Source organism: Erithacus rubecula (assembly GCF_903797595.1).
Source record: "Erithacus rubecula genome assembly, chromosome: 6".
In the NCBI taxonomy this organism is placed as follows: Eukaryota; Metazoa; Chordata; class Aves; order Passeriformes; family Muscicapidae; genus Erithacus; species Erithacus rubecula.
The window spans coordinates 13,893,149-13,916,831 of NC_136688.1; the positions used below are offsets into that span (position 1 = coordinate 13,893,149).

The window sequence follows — 23,683 nt, forward strand, 5'->3', positions numbered from 1 at the left end:
AGCTAATCCCCTGATATAATTTAATATACTTTGTAGTAAAGTATGTAACCAAGGACAGTTTAAAATGGGCATTTATGAGATGTACAAGCGATTAAAAGCTGCATACAAGAAATTGTGGTTAAAAAAATAACTTGTGATGACAAAATCTTTGTGTATCACATATAGGTTTTTCATTCTCTTGTACTTTTATGGAATCTTAGTTCTGCTTTACTGTCTAAGATATTAACACACACTGAACTGAATTGAACTGATTTTGTCAGTATTTTTGCTAGGACTACTGATCTCCCTGCATAATTTCAATGCTTTGACTTTCACACATCGGACTCAGTGACACTCTACAGTTCTCTGTGTTAAAAAATAATATAATTTGACTAGTTACCACGTTGGGATAATCGACAGTCAACAGACAACCAAAATGACACATTAGGTGCCAGCATCCCTTATTGTCACAGGAGAAGAGACTGTCACCACCAGAGGGCACTAAACTCTGAGAAACCAAATTGAATACAAAAGCTGAAATACTGATGATTTCAGCAGAACAACACAAGAATTTAGTAAGATGATGCAATTTCTTATCTTAACATCGCAATTTAAGAGCTAGAACTGATGGCGTAGCCTTTTCCCAACCCCACCCTATTCGGTAATCTGTTCTGTGAGTGTACCTACATCAGTGTACCATCACAATTAAACACTGAACTTCACTCACGTTGTTTAGGAACAGTTTAGCAAAATCAGTGGAGCTATGTCCATGGCGATAGGAAAAGAGCCAAGTATCAAGCCTCACACTTTGTTAGTAAGCAGATATTGTATATATTCAAGCATCCTTAAGAATCTCTCTACCAGCAAGAAAGAGAGATTTCTCTCCACTCCCCAAAACACAAAAAAGTATTTTTTTCTCATAGGGTTGGGGTTTGGGTTTTTGCTTGTTTGGGTTTTGTTGTTGTTGTTGTTGCTGTTTTGTTGTTGTTGTTGTTGTTTTGGGTTTTTTGGTTTTTGGGGTTTTTTTTTCTTTTGGTTTTTTTGGTTTTTTGGTTTTTTGTCTGGTTGTTGTTGGTTTTTGCTTTGGCTTTTGTTTTTTTTTTTTTGTTTTGGCTTTTTTGGGGGGGTTGGAGGGTTGATGTGTTTTTGCTTAGGAGTTTTTTGTGGGGAGTGTTGGTTTGCTTTTGGTTTAGAGTTTTTTTTTTGTGGGCGGTGTTGGTTTATCTTTGCTTTTGGGGTTTTTTGGTGGGGTGTTTTTTGTTGTTGTCGGGTATTTTCGGAGGGTTGTTTGGTTTTGGTTTTGGTTTGGGGTTTTTTTGTTGTTGGGGGCGGCTTGAGGGGTGTAGGGGAGTTTCGGAGTGATGGGGGGTCTGGGGGTGGTTTATTTGAGTTACCGCTTTAAGAAGGCTTTGATGGCAGCTGTTAGCTGGGCAATCCAATTAAGGGAGTGTAACTGCGAGATTACAGAACTAAAACGTCTGTCTGTTCCCGAAAGGGGATCCAGGCTGCCGTTAAGGTTTCCTCCATCCCCAGCGGCCTCCCCGAGCCGTTGCTGCTCACACCGCGCCGCGCCCCAGCCTGCGCCGCTCCCGCGGTCCGTAGGGATGGGACGGCTGATTTGGGACCACGCCTGGGAGCTTTCCTTCCCCTGGGGACACTGCAAACCGAGTACTTGGTCTTAGTTCTTCTATTGTCAATGCGTGGTAACTCCGGCCAAGAAAAACACATATCTGTAAAGTCATCTGTTTGTTTAGATATCGTAGGTGTTTATAGCTGCCTGCACTGCATTCTGCAATTTCAGCTGATTGAAAAGTGATGGCGTAGAAAAAAAAATCCAGTGATTAATGATGAACTTTCTGCATACTTTGTAAAATATTTTACTTCCTTTGAGAAGCGTTGGCACTCTGCCTCCTCTCACCACAGCTCTTTATGACACTCCCTTTCCGTTTCCTGATGGATTTAGGGCTGTGCTGCAGGAGGCACAAAGAATCGACTCTCTCTCGATACACAAATTCATACGCCCATCGGGAAGCCTCGCTGAATTTTTGAGTCCCTGACCATGGCATTCAAGCAGCTGGGTTTCCCTGAGGAACCGTGTACAACGGAAAGCAGGAGTCAGATCCCAAACAGCCACTGAATAATGTGCAGGAAGAGTTTGTGGAGCACAGACAGAAACACTGACAAGCTGCTATTTCCCTTGGGCTTTCCCTTTCGACGGTGGCTATAACATTCTTTTCTTTGCAGTGGCCAGCTCCGCGGGGGAGCACACAGTACCTCATCCATCCCTGCCTCCTGCCTAGCTGACTGCTCCCTCCCCACACCTTTAGCGGCCCGATCATCAGGAGAGGATGATCCCCTCCACTCACAGCAGCTGTCCTGTGATTTCTCACACTTCAGACCTGTTGAAACTTGAACAGATATTATTGCCTAGGTGTGCTGGTTCGCACAGCCTGGCTTTTGGTAGCGAGGGGGCACAGAGGTGGCTTCTGTGAGGAGCTGCTGGAAGCTTCCACCATGTCCAGCAGAGCCAGTCCCTGATGGCTCTGAAGATGGAAATGCTGCTGGCCAAGGCTGGGACAATGAGAATCTGGTAATGCTTCTGTGATAACATACTTAAGAAGAAAATAAAAACAAAGGACATGCAGTTTTTATGCAGTTATCAGCATTTCTTATTCAGATTGAAACTGGAAGGTGGGAAGAAAAAAAAGATGTGTGCCCTTGGAAGGAAGTGTGGTCCTAGATCACTTGGGCAAACTGTGAAACCACCGACTCAGACAATGGCTGATTCAATTCTGAATATGCAAGAAAATTCAACACTGGGTATTGCATAGACCTGTGTGCCTCCACAGATCCCTCAAGCTTCTGTCCCATCCCTAGCGCAGGCCATGCAATGACAGAGGTCATTAAAATCTTCTTTGGCACTCTGGCTGAGGTACTTACACAGCTTTAGGTATGGCTGGGTTCACTGCTGGGTGGAGCTGGGAACATCGAACATGCAATTAGGAGGAAAACTGAGCAATGAGTGTGGCAGTTCTTGCTGTTTCTGGCTCTTGTTAAATAGCAACTCTAATTGCATCTTCTGTAGGCATAAAAGCATTTATCCAAGATATGTAGTGGTAGGATGAAATTAAAGGCTTCAAAGTACAGCTCTTAAATGGAGCCTTATGACCTGGTGCACTGTATGCAGTCACAAGCTGGTCCAGGACACTTTTTGGTGTGCCAAGCCCATCCTCTTTGTTCCCACCATTCTGCATTGGGACATTAAAACCCCGACTAAACATTTTAGGCTTTGGAGAGCAGCCAGACACATTTTTAGGTCTTGCTCTTGACTAAAAATATACTTCTTGAATCAGTTGTGTTGCACAAATAAAGATTTACTACTATATATAGATCTGAAAACAAGCCCAGCAACTCATCTGACTGACTTGATTAATTTTTAAGAATTCCATGAATTCTTGTAAGTCATGAAAGCGCTGTTGTGTTACAGTTGCCTAAGTAACAGAATTCCCTGTCAGTTAGGTGCATGAAATGGTGACTCAGGTAGTAGAAGATGAATAAAGTGTTAAGAAGCTACGGCTGATAAGAGACATGGCAATGGTAGCAGCTCCAGCAGCAGGGACAGCAGCTGTGAACGGAGCCTCACGAGTTAAGAGTTAAATTTCTTCACAGCAGCTTTTATGGGTCTAAGTTTTGGGCTTGTGATAAGAACAGTGTTGATAACAGAGGGCTGTGTTACATATCGCTGAGCAAGCAGTCCAGGTCCGTTCTGCTCCCGTGGCAGCACAAGCAGCTTGGGAGGGGACAGAGCCGGGACAGCTGCGCCCCTGTCAGACATATCCCGGGCCTTTCTCAGGCACACTGCCTAATTCCTGGGGCTGTCCCGTAGAGCCCAGGATCCCCCGGATCCGCCGCCCTTCCCCCGGGGGCTCTCGGGGATGTCCCGTAGAGCCCAGGATCCCCGGATCCGCCGCCCTTCCCCGGGGGCTTTGGGGGCTGTCCCGTAGAGCCCAGGATCCCCCGGATCCGCCGCCCTTCCCCCGGGGGCTTTGGGGGCTGTCCCGTAGAGCCCAGGATCCCCCGGATCCGCCGCCCTTCCCCCGGGGGCTTTGGGGGCTGTCCCGTAGAGCCCAGGATCCCCCGGATCCGCCGCCCTTCCCCGGGGCGCGGCTCCCGCGGCGCGGCCCGCTCCGCCTCCGCGGGCAGTGCGCATGCATGAGGCGGCCGCGCAGCCCTGAGTCACCGCTCCGCTGCTCAGCCGCTCCCCGGCAGCAGCGGAAAGGCGGCCACCATGAACCGCTTGGGGAAGAAAGCAAATGAGACCCTCATTGAGATGGCTCTGTCGGCGGACGGTAGGAGAGGGCGGGGAGGGAGGATCGCGGTTCTGTTCTGCCCTTGCCCCCGGGGGACGGTAGCGCTTCCTGTCCAGCGCTGACTCCGGGCCCCATGGAAGCGGCGCGGGTGGGGGGCAGCAGGGGTGAGTGTAGTGTGGGAGGTCTGGGGGCTCTAGTCCTTCCCCAGGGTCTGCAGGCTGGCGTCTCTGAGATGGGGCAGATCCCGGGTTGAGTCCTGACCCCTTCTGCATCGAGCTTTTAGTCCTTCGGCTTCCACTTGAAAAGAACAAAAAACACTTTTCCATGAGCATGATCCAACCACGATTAAGTCTTTATAATCCCCAAGTAAACCTTTAACATGAAGGTTGTCGTATCAGCATCCTGCCAAGAACAAAAACCAGAGAATCCGCTAGATTTTTATCTTAAAAGCAGATACAAAGGCGCCTCTGCCGGACAGCAAACTTGGAGCGAGCCTCCCCCGAAGCAGCAGCTGGGCTGGGTCGCTGGCTCCTGGGCTGGGGACGCTGGGCTTGCCCTTGCGAGGAGGCTCGGGGCAGAGCGGGTCGCCTCAGTTCGGAAGGTGAAGCCTTCTGAGCCTTCCCCCTCGCCCCGTTCCAGGCGCGCCTGCACACCTCAACTTCGCACAGACCCTTCGTGCGGCCGGGGGGTTTGTCAGGGCCTCGCTTTTTTACTATAGCCATGTTGCAGTTTCCACTTCATGTCAGTATGGTATGTCATTGCTTATAATAAATGCGGTCTTATTAGGATTTTGTAAAATAATATGACGCAAAGTGTGTGTTTATCAGCAGCTCGCCTGGCAACGTGAATCAACAGTCGAATGTAAGAGCTCATGTTTATGCTTTCAGAATGAGATTGTATAGATTTGGTTTTTTTAAAAAAGGAAAGTGCTGACCAAAAAACCAATCTTTTTTGGGAATAATGCTTTACCATTAGTCCTGGAAGTGAAAGTTTTAAAGCAGGAAAGAATCACTCACTAAATCCTTGTGTTGGCTTCTCGGGTTTTCTGTTCTCCTTCGCAGCTTGACTACACTGTTTCTTAGAAAAACATATATAGTGCCATTTTAAACAGCTCGAGCACTAGTGGCAAATCATGATTTTCAAAATATTTGCAGTCCTGTTTCAGAAAGGTATGATGGTAATATTGACTGTGATGTTATCCAAAAGAAGCTTTTTATAGTGACAGCAAGGAGGGGTGTCCAGTTGGGATTGCAGTCATCCACTGCAAGTGTCAGACGCAGGTTTGCCCTCTCTGGGATGGCCTGGAGGAGCTGGCAGGCTTCTTAGGAACACAGCAGATGGATATTACAGCCTCTTGGCCAGTAATCCTGTTCCAAAGGGGATGTGAGAGACCTGAGTCATCACTCATTTCACTGCCTGGGAGCAATGAAAGATGAAAAATGAAAAACTGAGCTGGTCTCTCCATGGGTTGTTCTTCTGAAGTACCTTGAGACTAAAAAATATTTACGGAACACACAAAATATTCCTATTTAGGGAATGGTTCTATGAAGCCAGATTTGTAAACTTCATTCCACAGTATTCAGTTTTCCCATGAGCCTTCTGGGGTTTTTATAGTCATAAATAGTGAATATAAGGAGATTTGAGGGGTTTCAGTGTCCAGGGATGTTAGGGAAGATTTGCCATACGGTAGCACATAACTCTCCATACAAAATCATGTTCTATTTTAGTTCAATTTTGTTAATTAACCACTTTTCTAAAACAGAACCAAATTGAATATGGGATAAAGTAGGCTTTTTAAACTTTGTGTTAAGTTGTTGCCTGAAAGTCCCTCAAGGTTAAAAAAGCCTCAAAAACTTCCTTAAATTACTGTTTAGAAAAGTTAACTATATACATATAATGCCAGTAGGACTTCTTATAGACCTAAATACTAAGTAATAAACACATATCTATAGACTTCTTTTAGATCTTTGTGGCTTTAAGGAAAAGCCTCTTAAGGCTCGAGATGTTTAATGTGTACAGGTACGGCCTGTGTAAGTCAATAGGAACAAGACAGGAGAGAAGAATCTGTTACTTATTTTCTTTAAAGACATGTTTGTATTTGGATAGAATGTGAGTATTGAATTTTGGTTTATTACTGCTTTTCATTAAACTTGAGTGCTTGGGAACAGGTTATGGGGAGGCAAAACTGTATACCAGCAGCAGAAAGTTTAACTTGCCTGTTTAGAGCCTGTGTGCCAAAACTTCTACCTTGAAGGGAGCTTCCTGCTGAATTATATCTATGTGAGATACTGCTTTCTCTTGGAAGGTGTGTATCACCTGAAATATTTCAGTCTAAGAAAACTGAACTTGCAAAATTGGAATGTAAATGTCAGAGGAAGAGGACTGCAATATGTTGCTAGAATTATTTATGTATGCATTCACTTCCATTAACTTTTTTTGTCCCTAGCATGTTAATGCTACGGTAGCTGTGTTGTGGGATATATCCGAAGCCTGCCAGTTTTCTGGAAGCTTGCAGTTGGCTCCATGCCATGATTTGAAGCACGCTGCCTTTATACACATGGCTCTTCTTCCAGGACTTCCAGGAGCTGGTTTGTGCTCAAAACAGTCTAAGTGATCTAAGTTCAAATGCTTACTTACTTAGGTTGGTTGCCATCTTGCTTGTTTCCCTCTGAGAAAGGTGGAAAAGCAGCAGGGAAAGTCAATGCCATGACTTGCAAACAGTGCTTGTGCCAGTGTGTTGCCATCTTGCAGTACCTCAGCATTCAGGGCTGAATTCTGCTGTCATTTAATAAAATGATACTGCACTTATTTGATCAGAATTCATATCAGTAACATAAAATACAGGCCTGTGTTCAGAACTACATCTGCCTCTAATTACTGTCACAGTGTATGTTGTAATTTCTGATCTATTTGTGGAAACATTGAATGGGATATCATATTCCCACAGGCTAAACCGAAGGGTTTGTTAAGACGAAAGCTGTTTGAAAGTTTATTCCTAGGTAATGAAATAAAGGTCCATGAAATTTAGACATAGTTCATAATATAAAAGGCAGGGGAGAAAATATTCTGTTAGCCCAACCAATGTCTGGTTTCTGAGTGGAATTTCTTTACTGGCTGCCATGTATTACTGCAGGGACACTGCATAAATACAGGTTGGTTATTGGAAATTAAACCTGCTGTAAGTGAAAACTCCTGTTTGTAGGGACCCTGCTTTTGTGAACTCATCCCAACAACTTGTATCATATCACTGTATAGCTGGGTTGCTTTTAATGTGAAAAATGTAAACATCAAGCACATTCCACTGCAGCTGTTAAATAGGGTTTTCTCCAAAGATTGTATCAGTTTAAAAAAATAAATTGCTCTTGGACAGCATTTTTATTTTAGGTGAGAACCCTGCATATGAGATTAAACTCATTGTCTGCAGGTCAGTGAGTAGCAAAGGAAGGCTTAAGTCCCCTGCATGCCATTTAAATCCAGTAGCAATTACGTGGGATATTTAGGCCATATTTTGGGAAGCTGGGAAATACAGCTGGATTCCCAGAATGATTAAGGCTGAAAAAGACCTCTCAGGTCCTTAAGGTGCAGAACTGGGTGATGGTCCTGCCATGACAGGTGAAAGCATTTTAGTCTCTTTGTAAGAAGGGGCCTACAATTTCACCCTCTCACTCACAGTATGAATGAAAATGCTCTGCAGCTGTCTCTCCCTCACAACAATTCCTGGGGGAATGGTTTGGCTCAGCTGAGGGGCAGAGGTTCTAGATTGTGAATGTCAAAGAAACACCGAGAAAGCCACCAGCATCTCTTCTGGTGTAGCACAGTGATGTTTTCTCAGTGATTCCCTCTCCATCAGTTTGTTGCTAAGGCATTGCCTGGTGTACTGTGCTGTTCTGAGGTGCTCCCTATAGAAATAAACAGATAACTGTATTATAAAATGAAAGTACACTTTAACCTTTATGTACAAAGACTTAACAATTACTGTGATACAAAGAAATACTAGGATAAGATAAAAGGGCACTGATGAAAATGTCCTTTTTAATGTGTGCTTGAGAACTGTTGCAATATAATTTGTAAAAAACCCCCAAACAAACGAGCAAACAATACTACCAAGCAACCAAATACCACTGTCTTCATATTTAGTATCTAAACCAATGACTTGCATATGCACATGGAGGAGACAAATACTCATCTAACTAAACATGTCATCAAGAAGGTATAAGCAATGTAAAAACATGATCAGATGTTAAGAGGCAAGGTAATAATGCAGTGAACTTTTGCACTAGTTTTTATTGTGATCTGGGGGTTGAACCAAAAAGCAGTGTAATTACCAGGTTGTATTTTCTTATCTAGCAGTAATTATATTGTATTTGGTGATAACTTTGCACGTGCATGTGTGTATAAAAGCAGAAAGGGGAAGGAAGGTTCTCGGGTTGTATTGCTAGGGTTCTTGCAATTATAACATAGTTATGGAAGGATTTACAGTTATACAGTTACTTGTTGACAGTTATATGTGCTAAAGCTGAATAACATTTCAGGAATTATTTATAGATTAAGCATTGTGTGTGTAGTTACACATTGTGTAATATTGTGTATTTTCTTGTAACAACTAAAACATTTGATGTTAGATTAAACACTGTGTGTGTGAGGAGCCGAGTCTATTGGGATTTGTCTACTTGGATTTTACTATATAAATGTAAGTTTTTCGTTAAAACCTGAAGCTGTTGAAATGGGGTTTTCATGCCTTTGTTCACCCAGTGAGGACAAGTACACGTGGTGAAGTTCCAAACACATTTTTTTTGGAAGTGAGTATATATCTTTGCATAAAGGGCAGTCTTCTAACAGGAAATCCCAAGGGATTCTCATCTTCTTTACTAGGCTCACATGGGTAAATATGAAATTTGAGGCCTTTGACAAGATAGCAGAAACCCCAGCAAACTATGTGGGTGGAACTTCTGGTGCAGCTGGTTGTCCTTTCATTTTCTGTACTATCTGTAAATTAGAAAGGGCCCTCTGGTTTGTTATTTAAAGAATTGTCTTAACTATTGGGTAGGAAAACAGAAAGTCTATGTTTGCACAATTTATAGTCTGCTAGAAATATACCATGCCAACAAGTAATGGCTAGCAGATGTGGTTTTCAGACCACTTGATTCTTCAAAGCACTTTGCCTACTTCAATTCTTTTAATTGACTGGTGCTTACATAAAAAAGTTTAGGCAATGGAAGACATGGCCCATTGCCCTGATCATTTTCTTGATTGATAGGAACAGTTTCTATTTGGGATCAGTATAGGAATTCCAAAGTTGTTCCATCATTTTTAAAGTAATTTGGACAAAAACACTAATTCTTGCAAGTCATGTAAATCTTGCAAATATGGCATATCTTGCATTTGTTTATAAAATGTCTTCCTATAGTGGTATGTTTTTATCTTGTTTAATGTGAGAAAATTAAATACTTGATGAATACAGTAGCAAAATTTCCAATGATGCATTTCATTGGAAGCATAACCAAAAAAAATATTGAGTGAGGTAGAGAATAAAGAACCAGAAGGAAGAAAAATTTGCAGATTAAATTGGCCATCTGAAGTTAAATGTCTGGATAACATGAAACTGAGGAATACCACCAGAGGACAGTAAATTTGAGGTGATGTAAAAAAATATTGCTATATTTACATCACTAGTTTCCTAGTTTAAGTGTTCTTTTTGCTTTACAGCATCTATAGCAGATTTCTCATACAAGGGTAGGAATGTAATGTGTGTGCACAGGATGAATAGTGCATTAGGCCCTCCACTACTTTTGGGCACTTGTGCATTGCAAACGTGGAAGAAATTGGAAACTGTTGTCTAAGAGTTTCCATTAGTGATTTCACTGGAAGTTGGAGAAGTACATTAATGAATGATGCTGTGAGGTGTTTGGTGTATCTCTGGGCACACTAGGAAAGCAAGTCTGTGCCTCACACGTCTTGAAGTGTTCATGGTTCCATTGGGCTGTGGTGAAAAACATTCCAGCAGTTCCTCTTTCTTCATCTTACCTTGAAGGAGAGGTGAGAGCACCTGGCACTTTCATGTATGTGCAAGGCCATTGCTGGAGTTGTTTGCCTGCCTCTGCAGTCAGATAGTGCTGATGTAATCTGGCCCCAAATGTATAAATACTCTTATGGGCAAATAAACATAGCACTAGTGCTTCATGAGTTGTCAGAACTCCTGCAGTCTGGTGTTTCTGCCACCCTGTGCTGCTGATATCTGACATTGTAGTTCCTCTTACTTGCATGCATGTAAATGCTATACAGTTAAAAAATACCTGAATTTATCTAACTATTCCTAGTCTGGACTTTTTTTTTTTTTATCGCATTTGAGCCTATTAATCAGTTTATGTTTCATTCTGCAGAGCAATGATACCTGGAAGGTCTGAATGCTCACAGCATACTTTGAGTCTTGCCTGTGCTGGTACATGAAATACAATGGCTGCTGTTGCTTTAATGGCTTTAAAATGCTATTCAAGTTCTGTGTTACAACACTATGCTTGTAGGGGTTTTTTTGCTAAAAACAGATTTGCACAACTTCTCTTTTTATTTAATATATTCCCTTTTTTGCTACCCTGGTGGTTTTTAATCAAAAGGAGAGGTGGTTTTGTGGTTCTCTACAAGGGAGGCAGCTGAGTGGTAAACGGTTATCTGATTTAAAATACCCAATTACTATACTAGAGATTTGGACTAGGACTGCATGTCTTTTCCAAATGCTAAATGATATTTTCTTACAGTTAGGAGCAGATTTCCAAATACTTATGCCTATGTAAAAGAGTTGTTTTTCTGATGTGTTGATAAATACCTGTTCTCTGGAAGTACTTCTTTAGTAATAAAATACATGAAGAAAATTAATATGTTAGTGAAGCACCCTATACTTGAATGCAATCTTCTTCCTTTTAAAGGATTAGTAAAATATTTTAAAATATTTCCAGTAGATTTACTTGGATTCACTGAGAATGTTTTCATTGTTAAATAGTTTTAAATTTTTAGAAACGTCTGTGTGTGTGCATGAATCACCACTTCAGACATCATCTCAAGATTGAACCTTTGGCTCAGCAGCACAGTTCTTCAGACAATGCCAGCTGGAGTAAAATCCTTGTTTTGCTTTCTCGCAAGTCAGCTGGGTGGGTCTCCAGCTCCCAGTGGCAGCTCCATCCAGCTCTGGAGGATATGATCAGTATGTGCCTAAGTTTGGTTGATAAGTCATTGTACAACTACTTTCCTTAGATATGGGAGCACTTGCAATAGTCATTATGATACTTACTTGGAAGGAGTGGATTTCTCTTTCCTGTTGGCCAGGCCGGGTGATTGAATAATGTTTGGGGGTTTATTAAATGGTAACTGCAAGACATCTAGGAATAACATTTTCTTTTGTAGCATGTTAAAGATGAATATTGGGAATTTGCTTCATAGTACAAAGTAGCTACTTCCTAACAGCTGCAGTGTAAGTTTCAGGATTTGTTAGGACTTTTGTTGGTTTGTTTTTGTTTTACCTGGACCATCAAAATTTTGCTCTAGGGATAGGCATGTCTGTTAACTAATATGCCAGTGTGTCAGATGCATGTAGAACAATGTCAATGGCCTACAAGCTCCTTGCTTGGTTTTGTTGGCTTAAAAGGATGCTGTTATTGTGTCTAAGAAAATTGTGGAAATAATTGAAAGCATTATTTTGGAGACACTACTGAAGTAGCAGAATCAGTAGTGATACTGTCTTACTGCCGCTAAACAATGCAGTTTATCAACACCCGTGTGAGAATCCTCTGTGGCTTTTCCATTGGAGTAGCTCTGTCTGAGGTCTTAGATGTGCAAATGCAGATGATTTTGTAGTTTTAGTAGCAAAACAAATTTTGATCCCTGAAAATGTTTCTTCATCTGCCACCTGATTCTGGAAACATCTGATATGTAAATGTTTTTAGTGGTATAAACAATGTCAATTTGTATTTGGTGCAGATGAATCAGAGTTACAGAAGTTGGTAAAAAAGAAAACTTAAAAGCCTTCTCTTATTCTGTTTTCTGATGCAGAGTTGCTCTGAAGTGTGCCAGCCTGCAGCATCTGCATAGCAGCTGCACCATGCTCAGCTGTACCTCAAGTGCAGCATCATCAGCCAAGCTTTTTTCTTTGCTATCTCCCAGCAGACTTAGATTTACTGAGGGTGCTGAAGTAAAAGGATTGTCATATTCCAGGGAAATTACAGATCAGGTACAGTTAAAGGGGTTAGAGCATCCATGGCTATAACTATGTTAGTAATTAAAAAAGCCAAGGATTTTTTCATTGGCTTTCAAAGATGAGTAGCACAGTGCAACCACACCTATATGGCTAAAATCCCTTCTCTTCCTAGCAAAGCAGACTTCTCCATACTGTTTTGAAGATCAGACTCCAGTGTCCTCCAGAATGTACTTTTTCTCCATCTAGGAGAGTGCTTGAAGCTGAAACCATTCTTCAAAGCTGAAACCATTCTTTAAAGTGCACCAGTAGTTGAGTGAGCAGTCGTGTGGTTAGGTCTGTCCTGGACTTTTACTTGCCTAGTCAAGGTACCACTGCTATGGCGAGGACATGACCTGTGATAAATTGCATTTCTCCTGGAGAAAGTGCAGTTCCCTTTTTTTGATCTCACTTGGATTGCTGGAGCTGTTTGTTATCAGAAATCAGGGTCAGTGGGAGGCCTTGATTTACAACGCCATCATTACTTTTTTGCAGCAGCACTGAACACGGACTTTTACATTTTCCTAACTCATCAGTTTTGCCACAAAGAAAAAAACAATTCCACTACTATGAACAAATTTGAACTATTGTAGAATTTCTGATTTGTGTAATTACACAAGAAGCCATTTTTATGCTTGTTACAGAAATGATAAGATTACAATGATGAAAGTACCTTTTTTGAGAGTGAACTACTTATATTTTAAGAGATTAAATCAATCTTGATTATATTCTTCAGTCTTCAGTACTGATTGTTAATTTGTGTTGTGGACCGCTGTTGTTCTCGTCATTCAGGTCTGTAATTGAAGTAGAAATGGCCTGTAATTCTTAGGGGTGGCATACCAAAAGTTTCTAAGTAGGTTGCCTTGTGGTTGGGTGTAGTTTGGGACAGCATATGTTGTCTTATACTGCAGAATTATAGGCCATACAAAGCTTGCTTATTTACAGTAACATGCACTCTGCCAAGGCACATGTGTTTAAGGAGTTACAAATAGCTGTGTGAAGAATTGTAAGGCTGTTGAAAACATCAGTTACATTGGGAAAGGGCATTTCTTTCAGCTGGGATATGCGCACTCCCATGAAGGCCAATGATTTGAACAAATAATAAAATGATAAATTTCTGAAATAATTTAGTGAGCTGTAATAGTCGTGGAGTTGTACTACAGTTAATTTTGAACAAAAAACCTTTCAAAGGGTTTCTGCAATTTATACAAACAAATTTTATGATAAAGGGCCACTTAATTTAGTAAGTGTCCTTATTTATTGTTCTTGGCATGCAGATATTTCTAGATCTGTTTATATACATAAAAGCATGTAGTATTGGAGAATAAGGACTTACCCTTGAATACAGAATTTTATCAGAATATTATTGTTTTAGTCCATCTTTAGATGAAGCAGTAATTAACTGAAGAATTTTTAAAGTGTTTTCTTGGCTAGTAGAAACTGTTATGGTCCTCCCTGCTGCTGATAAGGAAAAGTGGCATCCTTGTTTTTGTTGCTGAATAAGGTGCCTGGACAAAAAGGTGAATGTTGGTTTTCCAAGAGGAGCCTGCACCATTCTTTCTGTCTAGGTGACAGCCTCTGATATCCAGGGCTTATTCTTTTGCTTTATATAGCAGCTGTATTGTAAAGGATAGAGGAGAATTATGAAATGGGTTCATGTTATAGTAAATTATACTTCTGGTTCTTACTGAAGTGTTTTTTTCCTTTTAAAGATGACATTGCAATTCTCACCAAGTTCAAGCCATCACAGTCAGAAGGTACTGTACTAACCCATGTTTTACCTTCCTTCCTTCTGTTTGTTTGCTCTGTCCTTTCCTTTTTTTCTTTCTGCTGGGAGCCTCTTGGAAATCGGGCTTCAGTTAATGTGAGTCATTGGTATTCTGTATGAGCCAGGCCTTTTGCAATGAATTTGCAAGTCAATTGTTGGTTATCTGTTGGCAGCTCTCCTGGTTAAGATCTAATTGTGTATTTATATTCATGGTGCTTGGTGCATTTCTGGGATGGGGCCTCTTTACACCTTTCTACATGATTTGGATGTGCCTGCTTATGTTTAGGAGTCTGAATGTTTTACAAGGAGTGAGTATGCTGTACTTTTCAGTTAATATATGTTTTGCATTCTCTTTTTACTGTGTGCTGCTCTAGTGTTATTCAGGTTTATTCCAGTGGAACAGAGATATCAAGAGGATTTCTTTCCACAAGTTGCATAAGTAATCAGCTATGGTACTGGGAAAGCATTTAAAATGTGGAACTCTGAATTATATTTGATCTGAGGTTAGACTTTCACAATTACAGAGAGAATAAAATCCAGAAAAACGCCCACACAAATGCAGTTATAGGCCATTGAATCAGTTCAAGTTCCCTCAGCAGTATAGAAAATAGAATATTCCTGCTGCAAGGACAAGGTGCCACACTGTTCCTGGCCTGGAATGGGAGAGTTGTGTGACAAAATGTTTGAGCTTTCTGCTCTTGGGCCCTGGCCTGGTACCTTTGGCCAAGACTGCAGTAGCTACCTGCCTCCCAGGGCCTTAGGCAGCAGAGGTAGCACAGCGTGGTAGGGATGCTCCTGTTCTTTATCCTGGTGTTCAGATTATATCTAATAATACACATTTCCCAGGTGTAGTTTGCTTTAGCAGAATAGTGTGCAACAGTGTTAAATGTCTTGCCATTCAGAAACTTTTTTGTTGTATTTTACATACCATTGCTTGGTTTCTCATCATATATGTATAGTCATAAATTACAGATTTACTGTAAGTGAACTTAGAGAAAAAAAATTGTAGGAAACAAAATGCTCTCAAGCTGTACTTAAGTAGCTTATTATATATTTTTGAAGATCCACTTAATATCCTATGTGGATGTAATTTTGACAACAAATATTTACAGATTGCAAAAACAAAAGTAAGTTTATTTTATTGGCAGAAATAGTCCAACTTTGGGTGTCTTGACAGTGGTCCAATGTAAATCTGTCTAGTCTAAGCTATACTCAGCAATGCTTCCTTAAAGGAGCAAGAAGTCAGATGAATCCTGTTTTCTGAAATAGAGACACCATTTTTAGGTACATGGTCTAGATTTTGATCATGTGTTTTCAGAACTGCTTATGCTCTTCCGTTGGTGGTGATTTAGATGCCTGATTGAAGAGACTGATCTGCCTTATCTGCAGAGAGATAGTTGTTTACAAAAACCTTCTTGAAGCAGGAGCCTAGCTTAGGAGATTCAGAGTTGTTCTCCAGAGGAAACTGGTGACAGTGTAAATTCAGAGACACAATCCCAGCCACTACCTCAATCCAGTTTAACATCATGAAGGTACTAAATAGGATTTTCCCTTTAGCATTAACATTTTAGTAAGTGTCTTTGGTGAAATGACTATTTGTGAGAAAGTCATGTTGGAGTTCTCTACTATGTTAAAATGAAGACATGTTTTTTTTTGGATTGGTTTGTCATTATTTTGGAGTTGGGTTTTTTAGGGTTTGTTTATTTGCTTGCTTTTTGAACAAGAAACTAATTAAGTTCATATTACTATTCTTGATTCTGTTGTCATATCTGAATTACATGGGCATTTGTAATCTTGAAATTATGCATCACTAACTCCTTAGCAGAAAAACATACCCCAGTTTAATTTCTAGCAAATACTTCCAGAGGTAATTGACCAGGCAGCAAAGCTCTGAGTATGAAACCCTCTTAGTCCTTGCAGATATATGAGACATGAAAGCTAAGTGATGACACCAGATTTTTTTTCTGCCATAGTTAAAAATACATTTCTGTGAGTACAAGGTTACACCAAGGTAGTACAGACTGAGTATGTTGTGTCTAACAGCATTTCTTCCTCTCTGAAGAACCGTTCTTGAAGATTTTATGTATTATGAGTATTATTTTCCATCCTTTACTTGTTCATAGCTCCATGCCTTTGAGGTCCACATCATTTTCAGATACAACAATATTTTTATTGTATGAATTTTATTTATATGAATCTCTTTTTCCATTTTCCACAGGGGAAGAATGCAATGGACCTGAAACTATTTCAACTGCAGGATCAGAAATCCCAAGCAGCTCTGAGGTAAGGTTCAGTATGAATGATGTTAGTTAGTGTGTCACTTGGTAGGTAAGAAAAAGAATGGTTGTTGTGAAAAAGACAATCAGTTTACAAAACTAGTATTTCTTTTAGATTGTCTTATACCTCCTTTTTATCCATGTAAAAATCTTCCTGTATTGTTTTGAAAGAGCAAAGCCATAAATATGAGTCTCAGAAGAGATTTAGCAGTGCTAGTGCTACAACACAGTAGTGAGTAGTGGTGGGAAACAGTGTGAGCTTAATGGTATTTCCTGTATCAGTCTTGGAATGAGAATCACATGATCTTTAAATGTTTGACAGTTGGAGAAACATACTGTTTCTGCACATGCCAAACACTGTTTTGTGCTGTGTATCATATTGCTGGCTTGCTGGGAAATCAAGAGTTCCACTGCTCTAGGAATCTTATGTCAGTGCCTCAATATTCCTTGGAAAGCAAATGAAGATTTGAGTTACTAGAGTATCTCATTATGTGCAATATGAAAAGCGTCATCAGCTGTAAATTTTTTCACAGTACCTCATTGCTTAATATGTACAGTACACAATGTATTGAAGAGGTAGCAGTGTGTGGCCAGTATTCAGCTGACAAACTGGTTGAAAATGAGTATTGAAAATGTGTGATCTTTACATTGTTATTTTGTATTGTTTTGTTGTTTATTGTTGTTACATGCTTAGAGGAAGATAGTTTTAGATAGGAAAAGAAACAGCTGTTCTGTCAAAATAGGGTCTCATGCTCGCCAGGAGCACTGATCAGAAATTGTCTGTTGAATTGAGTGTTGAAAATCTGCAGCCGTTCTGCTGAGCTTCTTAAAACGTCCTCAGCATCTTCTGAGAACCAAATCTGGAGATGGTCACACAAAGACAGAACTCAGAAGGACTTCCTAGATTATACAGCTCTTTGTCTTTTTTAGAACATGCAGCGATATCATCCCAGTGTTTTCATAAATTTACCGTTCCATTTTAAAACTTGTTCATATGTTCACCCTATTTGTTCCCTTCTGAATCTGTAGTAGGAGTTGTAATAATCTTTTTCTCCAGGAAAATTTTCAGTGAAAAGCCATATCAAATGCTTCACTGAACAATGGCCATCATACCATGATAAGCTGATTCTGAGCTACTTACCAGAGTCTCTGAAGGGATGGAGATGACCCATTTCACCAAAACTTAGAAGAAGTAATTTCATGACTTAGGACACATGAAAAAGGCAGGAAGCATGGGAGAAAGTGTGCAACATGTGTCATGTATGTAGAGAAGTAGGATTTGAACCTTTTTTGAAGGATGAAAGATTCATGATAGGGTGGGAAAGGAGGAGGCTTTGATCTTCAGCATGTTCATGTCTGGGAAAAATATATCTGATTATCCTCTCAAAAATCTCTCCTTGGCAACTTCATGCAGCCTTTTCTCTTGTTTTCTTCTTCAGTGTTTCCTAGCATAAGTATTTTTCTTTTACTTTGTTACTAAATATCACAAAGTGTTGTCATACAAGCAGTATCAGTAAGTAGTTGATAACTTGGGGGTTTCGTTTTGTTGTTTTCATTGCTACCTCTGAGCTTTTTTGGCCTTAGTTTGTTTCTGCAGATCAGGTGGTTATCTTATGTTTGCTTACATTTAAGTTAGTACTTTTCTGTGCTTTGCCCTCTCCTACTCAGTGAACCCTAACACATTGTCATTTATCTGATTTTTGCTTTCTGTGCATTAGCCAGACATAAAGTTAGTTACTCTTGATCTTCTTGTCCAGTTTCACACTTATCAGCCATGACAGGCTTAGTTCTTGATGATTAATGTTCTAGAATTCATTTTAAGCCTATATTTTAAAGTTTGTTAATTAATTGCAATAGTAAGATAGCCCCTAATATTTATGGGATTTTTTTTTTCATATAGTGCTAATCTTCCGTCTTCATGTGCTGTCGCAGCTTCAGTTATCTTCTGTATAAACTGGAAGAATTTCTTTTCCCTCAGTTTCTTGCTAGGCTACCTTAACATCCTTGATGTATTCCTGTAGGAATTCAGCAGGAAGGATCTTCTATCCTAGCATGGTTCTTCTCCTTTCACCAAGGCCTTTCTGAGCTCAGGTCAATGTGCTTTTTTCTTGTTTTGACAGATAGCACATTTCTCTATTAAATTATTTTACCTCCATAGTAGGTTGATAATTTTCTTGTCACTTAATATTTCTGCAGTTAAAAAATATGAACATTTAGAATGCCTAAACCAATTTAAGTCAAGTAATTTTTAAACAAAAATGGAATTAATTAAAAAAAAAAAAAAAACACTGGGAGAGAGTTAAATGAATTTACATTCAGATCACTACTTAATTTTCTCAATCTGTCTTTTCTTTTGGAAAAGGAAAAACAAAACATGCTGCAGCAGTATGCTTCTGTTCAGCAGCACAGAGAAAAAGCCAAGGCCTTATTGTTGATTTACTAACAGAGGAGGGAAAAAACAAATCTAGGTTTAATATGGAGAAATATGCAGAAATGTTACCCATCCATAATTCAGTGGGAGGATGGTTTTTTTTCCCCTTTATTTTGTAATCTGCAAAGGAATATGTGATTTGGATATAAGGAATGATGCAAGTAAAACAAGAAGTGAAGAACAGTCTGTTCTTCAGTGAAGCCTGCCAGCATATATACAAAAGCTGGATGAAGTCCAGGATGCAAATAGGATTGGAGCCCCAATCAGAGGTGCATTTGGTCCTTCATGATTTTGCATTCTTGTGTATTTCACCCTGGGTTTTTTTCCTGTTTTTTGTAAACTGCTTCTTCTTGAGTCTCCCTATTTTTCTTATTCTTTAATATCCCACAGGAACAAAAGAAATAATATCTTGGACCTGGACTTCATCAGCTTTTCATATTCTAAGACTTATTATAAGTAATTTTTAGATGCTTTGTCATGCAGGGAGGCAAAGAAATGTTTTCCACAAACAACAGACTGGAGAAGGGGGAGAAAAAAGGATATAATGGAAGTGTTTTCAAATAAGTGCTGCAATGGGGACTGCTTCAAATTCTGGCCTTGTTAAATCAGTAATACACAGACAGCTGCTTCTGTTAGAGATGGTCAACTGACTTCAGTGAATCCCTGTGTAGAATCTACCTGAATCAGCCTTTATGGAGTTCTTGTTCCAAGAAATACATAAATGCCTCTGGAAGTCCTTTCAAGCAAATTGGAAAATAAATTAAATAAAACCCAAGAATATTTTTTTTTCTCTGTGCTTTCTATTTGTGCAGAGAGCACACTAGAAAAACATACAATGGTGTGTCTGCTCAGGGACTGTAATTAGTTGTTCAGATTACTGAGTAAATGAAGATGAAACACACTGACAAAATGGAGTTCCTGTGTCTAAGAGGAAAATTATTTCAAGATTGGAGAAAAGGTTAAAAAATTGAATTTGTATTACATTTTCTCATAGTAAGAGTTCAGGCCGTTCAGATGGGATAAATGTAAAATTAGTACAGCTTTTGTGCAAAATTGAATCACCAGTTTATCAAGATTTGTAGAGGACTATTTTTTATTCCAATTAAGAATCACAAATTAATTTGAAATGTTTGCTTGGTATGCATGTAGACTCCACCTTATAAAAGGCAAGTGACTGTACTGTTGTCTGAGTAAGACTGCAGGAAATATGCTCTATTCTATCTGTAAGGAGATAGGAATTGATTTTGCACAGTTATACATTAAATTTTGATCTTTCTGTTAATTTCACACCAATGAAATGCTGAAAGTTCTTGTTGATCAGGATTTTCCATAATGTAACTTGATCATAAAAAAATCTGTGAACAAGCTGTCTGTATTTTAGCCAGGTTAGCAGAACTAAATTGGCAAATTTATTAAAGCAGTGCATTTTACCACAATTATGGCTTGATTCATAGGTTATTTTCTTTTTTTCAGAGCAGCAGGTACTGCAAGTGTTTAAAATTAATTGATTGGGTTTTTTCTGAAGGAACACCATCAGGTTGTGCATTACTTTTCATACTTGTTCATTTTTCAGTTCAGACAGGTGGATCTTCAAGTAGATAAACATAAAATACCATTGTTAATATTGCAAACATAGACAAAATTGATTTCAAAATCTAGAAAGAAGTACAAAAAGACTTATTCCATGTCTAACAAAATCATGAGGACTATTTTTGGTAGATCTAGAGTGCGTTAAAGACTAAAGAGGGTTGATTCCAGAGTAAGGGGGACCAGCCCAACACTGCTGCCACCACTGCCAGCCTTCTTGGTTTTCACCCCAACTTAGTTGGATTGAGTTCATTCTTCTTTTGCATGTCATATGTTACCAATGCTGGAGTTCCTTTGTGCTGTACACAGACTTTGGCATATAATGAAAAAGAAGTGTGTTTCTATCAGAAAAGTGCAGGAGAAGGTGTGAGCACCAGTTTAAAACCAGTTAATCCTAATGACTTGAGGTAATTAATTTCTGACAGTTATACTGAGCAGGGTAAGATCCCATGACTAACAGGAAAGCATTTAACAGAGTGCATGGGAATGTACAAAGACCTCTGCTAGCTGTGTGTCATCACCTCACAGCTTTGTGTTTTCACTAAATGTAATAAAATTTTGTCTCTGAGTGAAGCAGTGTGGGCAGTGAGGACCAGTGGGTGGCTAAAACCTGTATTTGCATCTAACCATGGAGGAGGAGGTGAGCAGTGGGTGGGAGGAGTATGGGATGGAGAGGCTGGATAAAAGCAGATGGAAGGGTAGCAGTGTGGATGGGGGAATGTCTGCAGTGGAGAGGTCAGGAGCTGCAGGGCAGCATTGAAAAAAGTTAGACCGTGCTTTTATCAGTGTCCAGTTTTTACAGTACTTTCCATGACAAGTATTTATGGTGTATAATTGGAGAAAAACTGTCCACTTAAGTGTCTCAGCCCTCAGTTCTCTGCAAATGTTTCCAGTAGCATCTGTGACAGGAGGATTAGACCTCTCAACCTAGTTCAGACTATTTTAAGGTAAGAGCACAGTGCAGCTATTTATATTTGCATTGTTTCTCAGGGGGATTCCTTGCCAAAAACCAGATCGATCTTTTTGTTTATTTTACTGTGTTCTGAAAAGGACATTTCTTATTTACTTAAAAAAGCAAATACCCATCATTAAAAAAGAATGTAGAGATATGTGTGTGTATTACCTGATGTGCAACCAGGACAGGAATGGACCCCATTGATTTCTCTCGAGAATAATTGTAATAAAAGTGAAAAATTATTTAAAAAATAATAAACGGGGCTTTATGAAAATTGGATTTGGGGTAATAAACTTTCTGAAATTTTACTACTTTAAACCAATAAATGATACTATAATAATAAAATGCTGTTAGTATTCTGCTTCTATTGAAAGTTAAATTAATTCCACAGAGAACTATTGTGTTTTTATAATGGACTTGCACTGCTTGGTTGCTCTGTTGAAATCTGTCTGTGGTTTGTTTTCAAAGCACACAAAAGCAAGACAAAACAGAAGTGTGATAAGTTTTTGACTAAGTAGATACTGAGGATCATTATTCATTCCAATAGCAGCACCTGATCTCAAAACCCATCACTGCTGCAGGGCCACAGTGGTGGGCCTGGACCCCAGAGAAGTGATGGCCATGTGTGTAGGATGGCTGTGCTCTGCAGAGGCCTCTGCTATTGGTGTTCCTGTCATACCTGTGTGGAGTCTGCCCTGAGGACGTTGTAGCAGCCTCCACACCAACATGCAGGAAAGCAGTGAGCACCCAGATCTTGTGCAGTTAACATCAGGGTAGGGCCTCACTGGGTGTGGATCAGAGCTGGAAACTGGAAAGCCCTCACTTGTCTCATTAGATGTAACTGCAATTACTGGTGCCAATTTACCTTGTCTACACTGTGAAATTAAGGATTTGTCTCATTGCATTTGTTTTCATTCAGTGTACCCTGTATAATTTCAGTTTGTGATTAAAAAATAGCCAGATAAGGGGCAGCACATTTTTTTCCTAATGCACAATCATCTATGCTGTGTACATTTTCTCTCTTGGGTATCAAAATAAATAATACTATAAACAGTTCTCTATCAGTTTATAAATGGCAATCTCTACCAACTTGTTTAGACTGTATTTTTTCTAATGGAATTGTTTAACTGTTATCAAAAATGCATACTGTTTAACTCGTATCAAAAATTGTAATTATTAATGCTTAAAAGTTGGTATAGACCATGTAGATGTTGGTAGTGGAAACTAGAGATCAAGCTCCTCTGAGAAAGTAAACTCTATCTTGACTGAAAATCTACCTATCACTCAGAAGAGCTTTTCAGCAGCTTAAACCAGGATCTACATTGTTTCTTCTGAATTATCCTTTAATTTTAATTCTGAATTAGCCTTTGCATCACTAATAACGTTGTGTTTTTCCCGTGATGCCACTGGCAGGGCCTAAACAGCACTGAGACTACTTTACTCATCCCTGAACATCAAGTGGTAAGCAGCAAGAAGTATTCATGCTTCCTTGCATGAATTTGTGTGGCGTCTTCTACAACAGTATGCCCAAACATCCCTCACCAGAGAATTTTCCAGTTTTAAGAATGCCATCCTTCTGAAAACAATTTTTTCTGGTTGATAAAAATGAATGCCATTTTGGATTTATTCCTAGAGATTACTTAAAAGATAAATTGAAGTAAATCAAAAGGATAATAGACAAAATTGAAAAGTTGAGATTGGTGGAGAAAACTGGAAAGTTTGCTTTTTTATCTTTGTTTTGGTTTGATGGGATATAGGATGTATTCTGACTCTGGTGTTATTAACAAATGTGGGATTCCTTTTTATCATGATGGCCTGTGGGCTCTGTGAGTCAGCATGATACTTTAAAATTTTTTAAAGAGCAAGAAACAAACGCTGACATAATTTGAAATATGTTGCCTCTTTTTTTTTTTTTTTTTATTGTAGTAAATAATAAGGAAAGGCTCAGAATAGCCACTTGCTGAAATTCACAGACAAGATAACTATACATTTTAAAATATATCAGAAAACTTAAAATAATCATTATTGTTTTATGGAGAAAAAGTACAAAAAGTCATTTAAAATAACTGAAGAAGTACATGCTGAGGTATATTAAAACTGTCTGCTTGCTTACTTGGAGCTCTGGTGTCTTCCTTGCTTACTTTTGTCTTCTGGTG

The 23,683-nt window shown here is 39.6% G+C and overlaps 1 protein-coding gene across 13 annotated transcripts in view; it reads left to right on the forward strand.

Moving 5' to 3' along the window:
* Window positions 1-4,148: 4,148 nt before the first annotated feature.
* ANO5 (anoctamin 5) overlaps window positions 4,149-23,683 on the forward strand; it is a 56,659-nt gene continuing 37,124 nt past the window's right edge. For 4 of the 13 annotated variants that reach the window (XM_079308322.1, XM_079308331.1, XM_079308327.1 and 1 more), the window contains exons 1-4: window positions 4,171-4,328; window positions 14,223-14,267; window positions 16,497-16,561; window positions 22,941-22,988. In XM_079308322.1, coding sequence (XP_079164448.1) covers window positions 4,268-4,328; window positions 14,223-14,267; window positions 16,497-16,561; window positions 22,941-22,988 — 219 coding nt within the window. In that variant the 5' untranslated portion in view covers window positions 4,171-4,267. Of the gene's footprint in view, window positions 4,329-14,222; window positions 14,268-16,496; window positions 16,562-22,940; window positions 22,989-23,683 lie in introns of all 13 variants that reach the window. The other 9 variants (XM_079308328.1, XM_079308334.1, XM_079308330.1 and 6 more) reach the window with 4 other exon arrangements.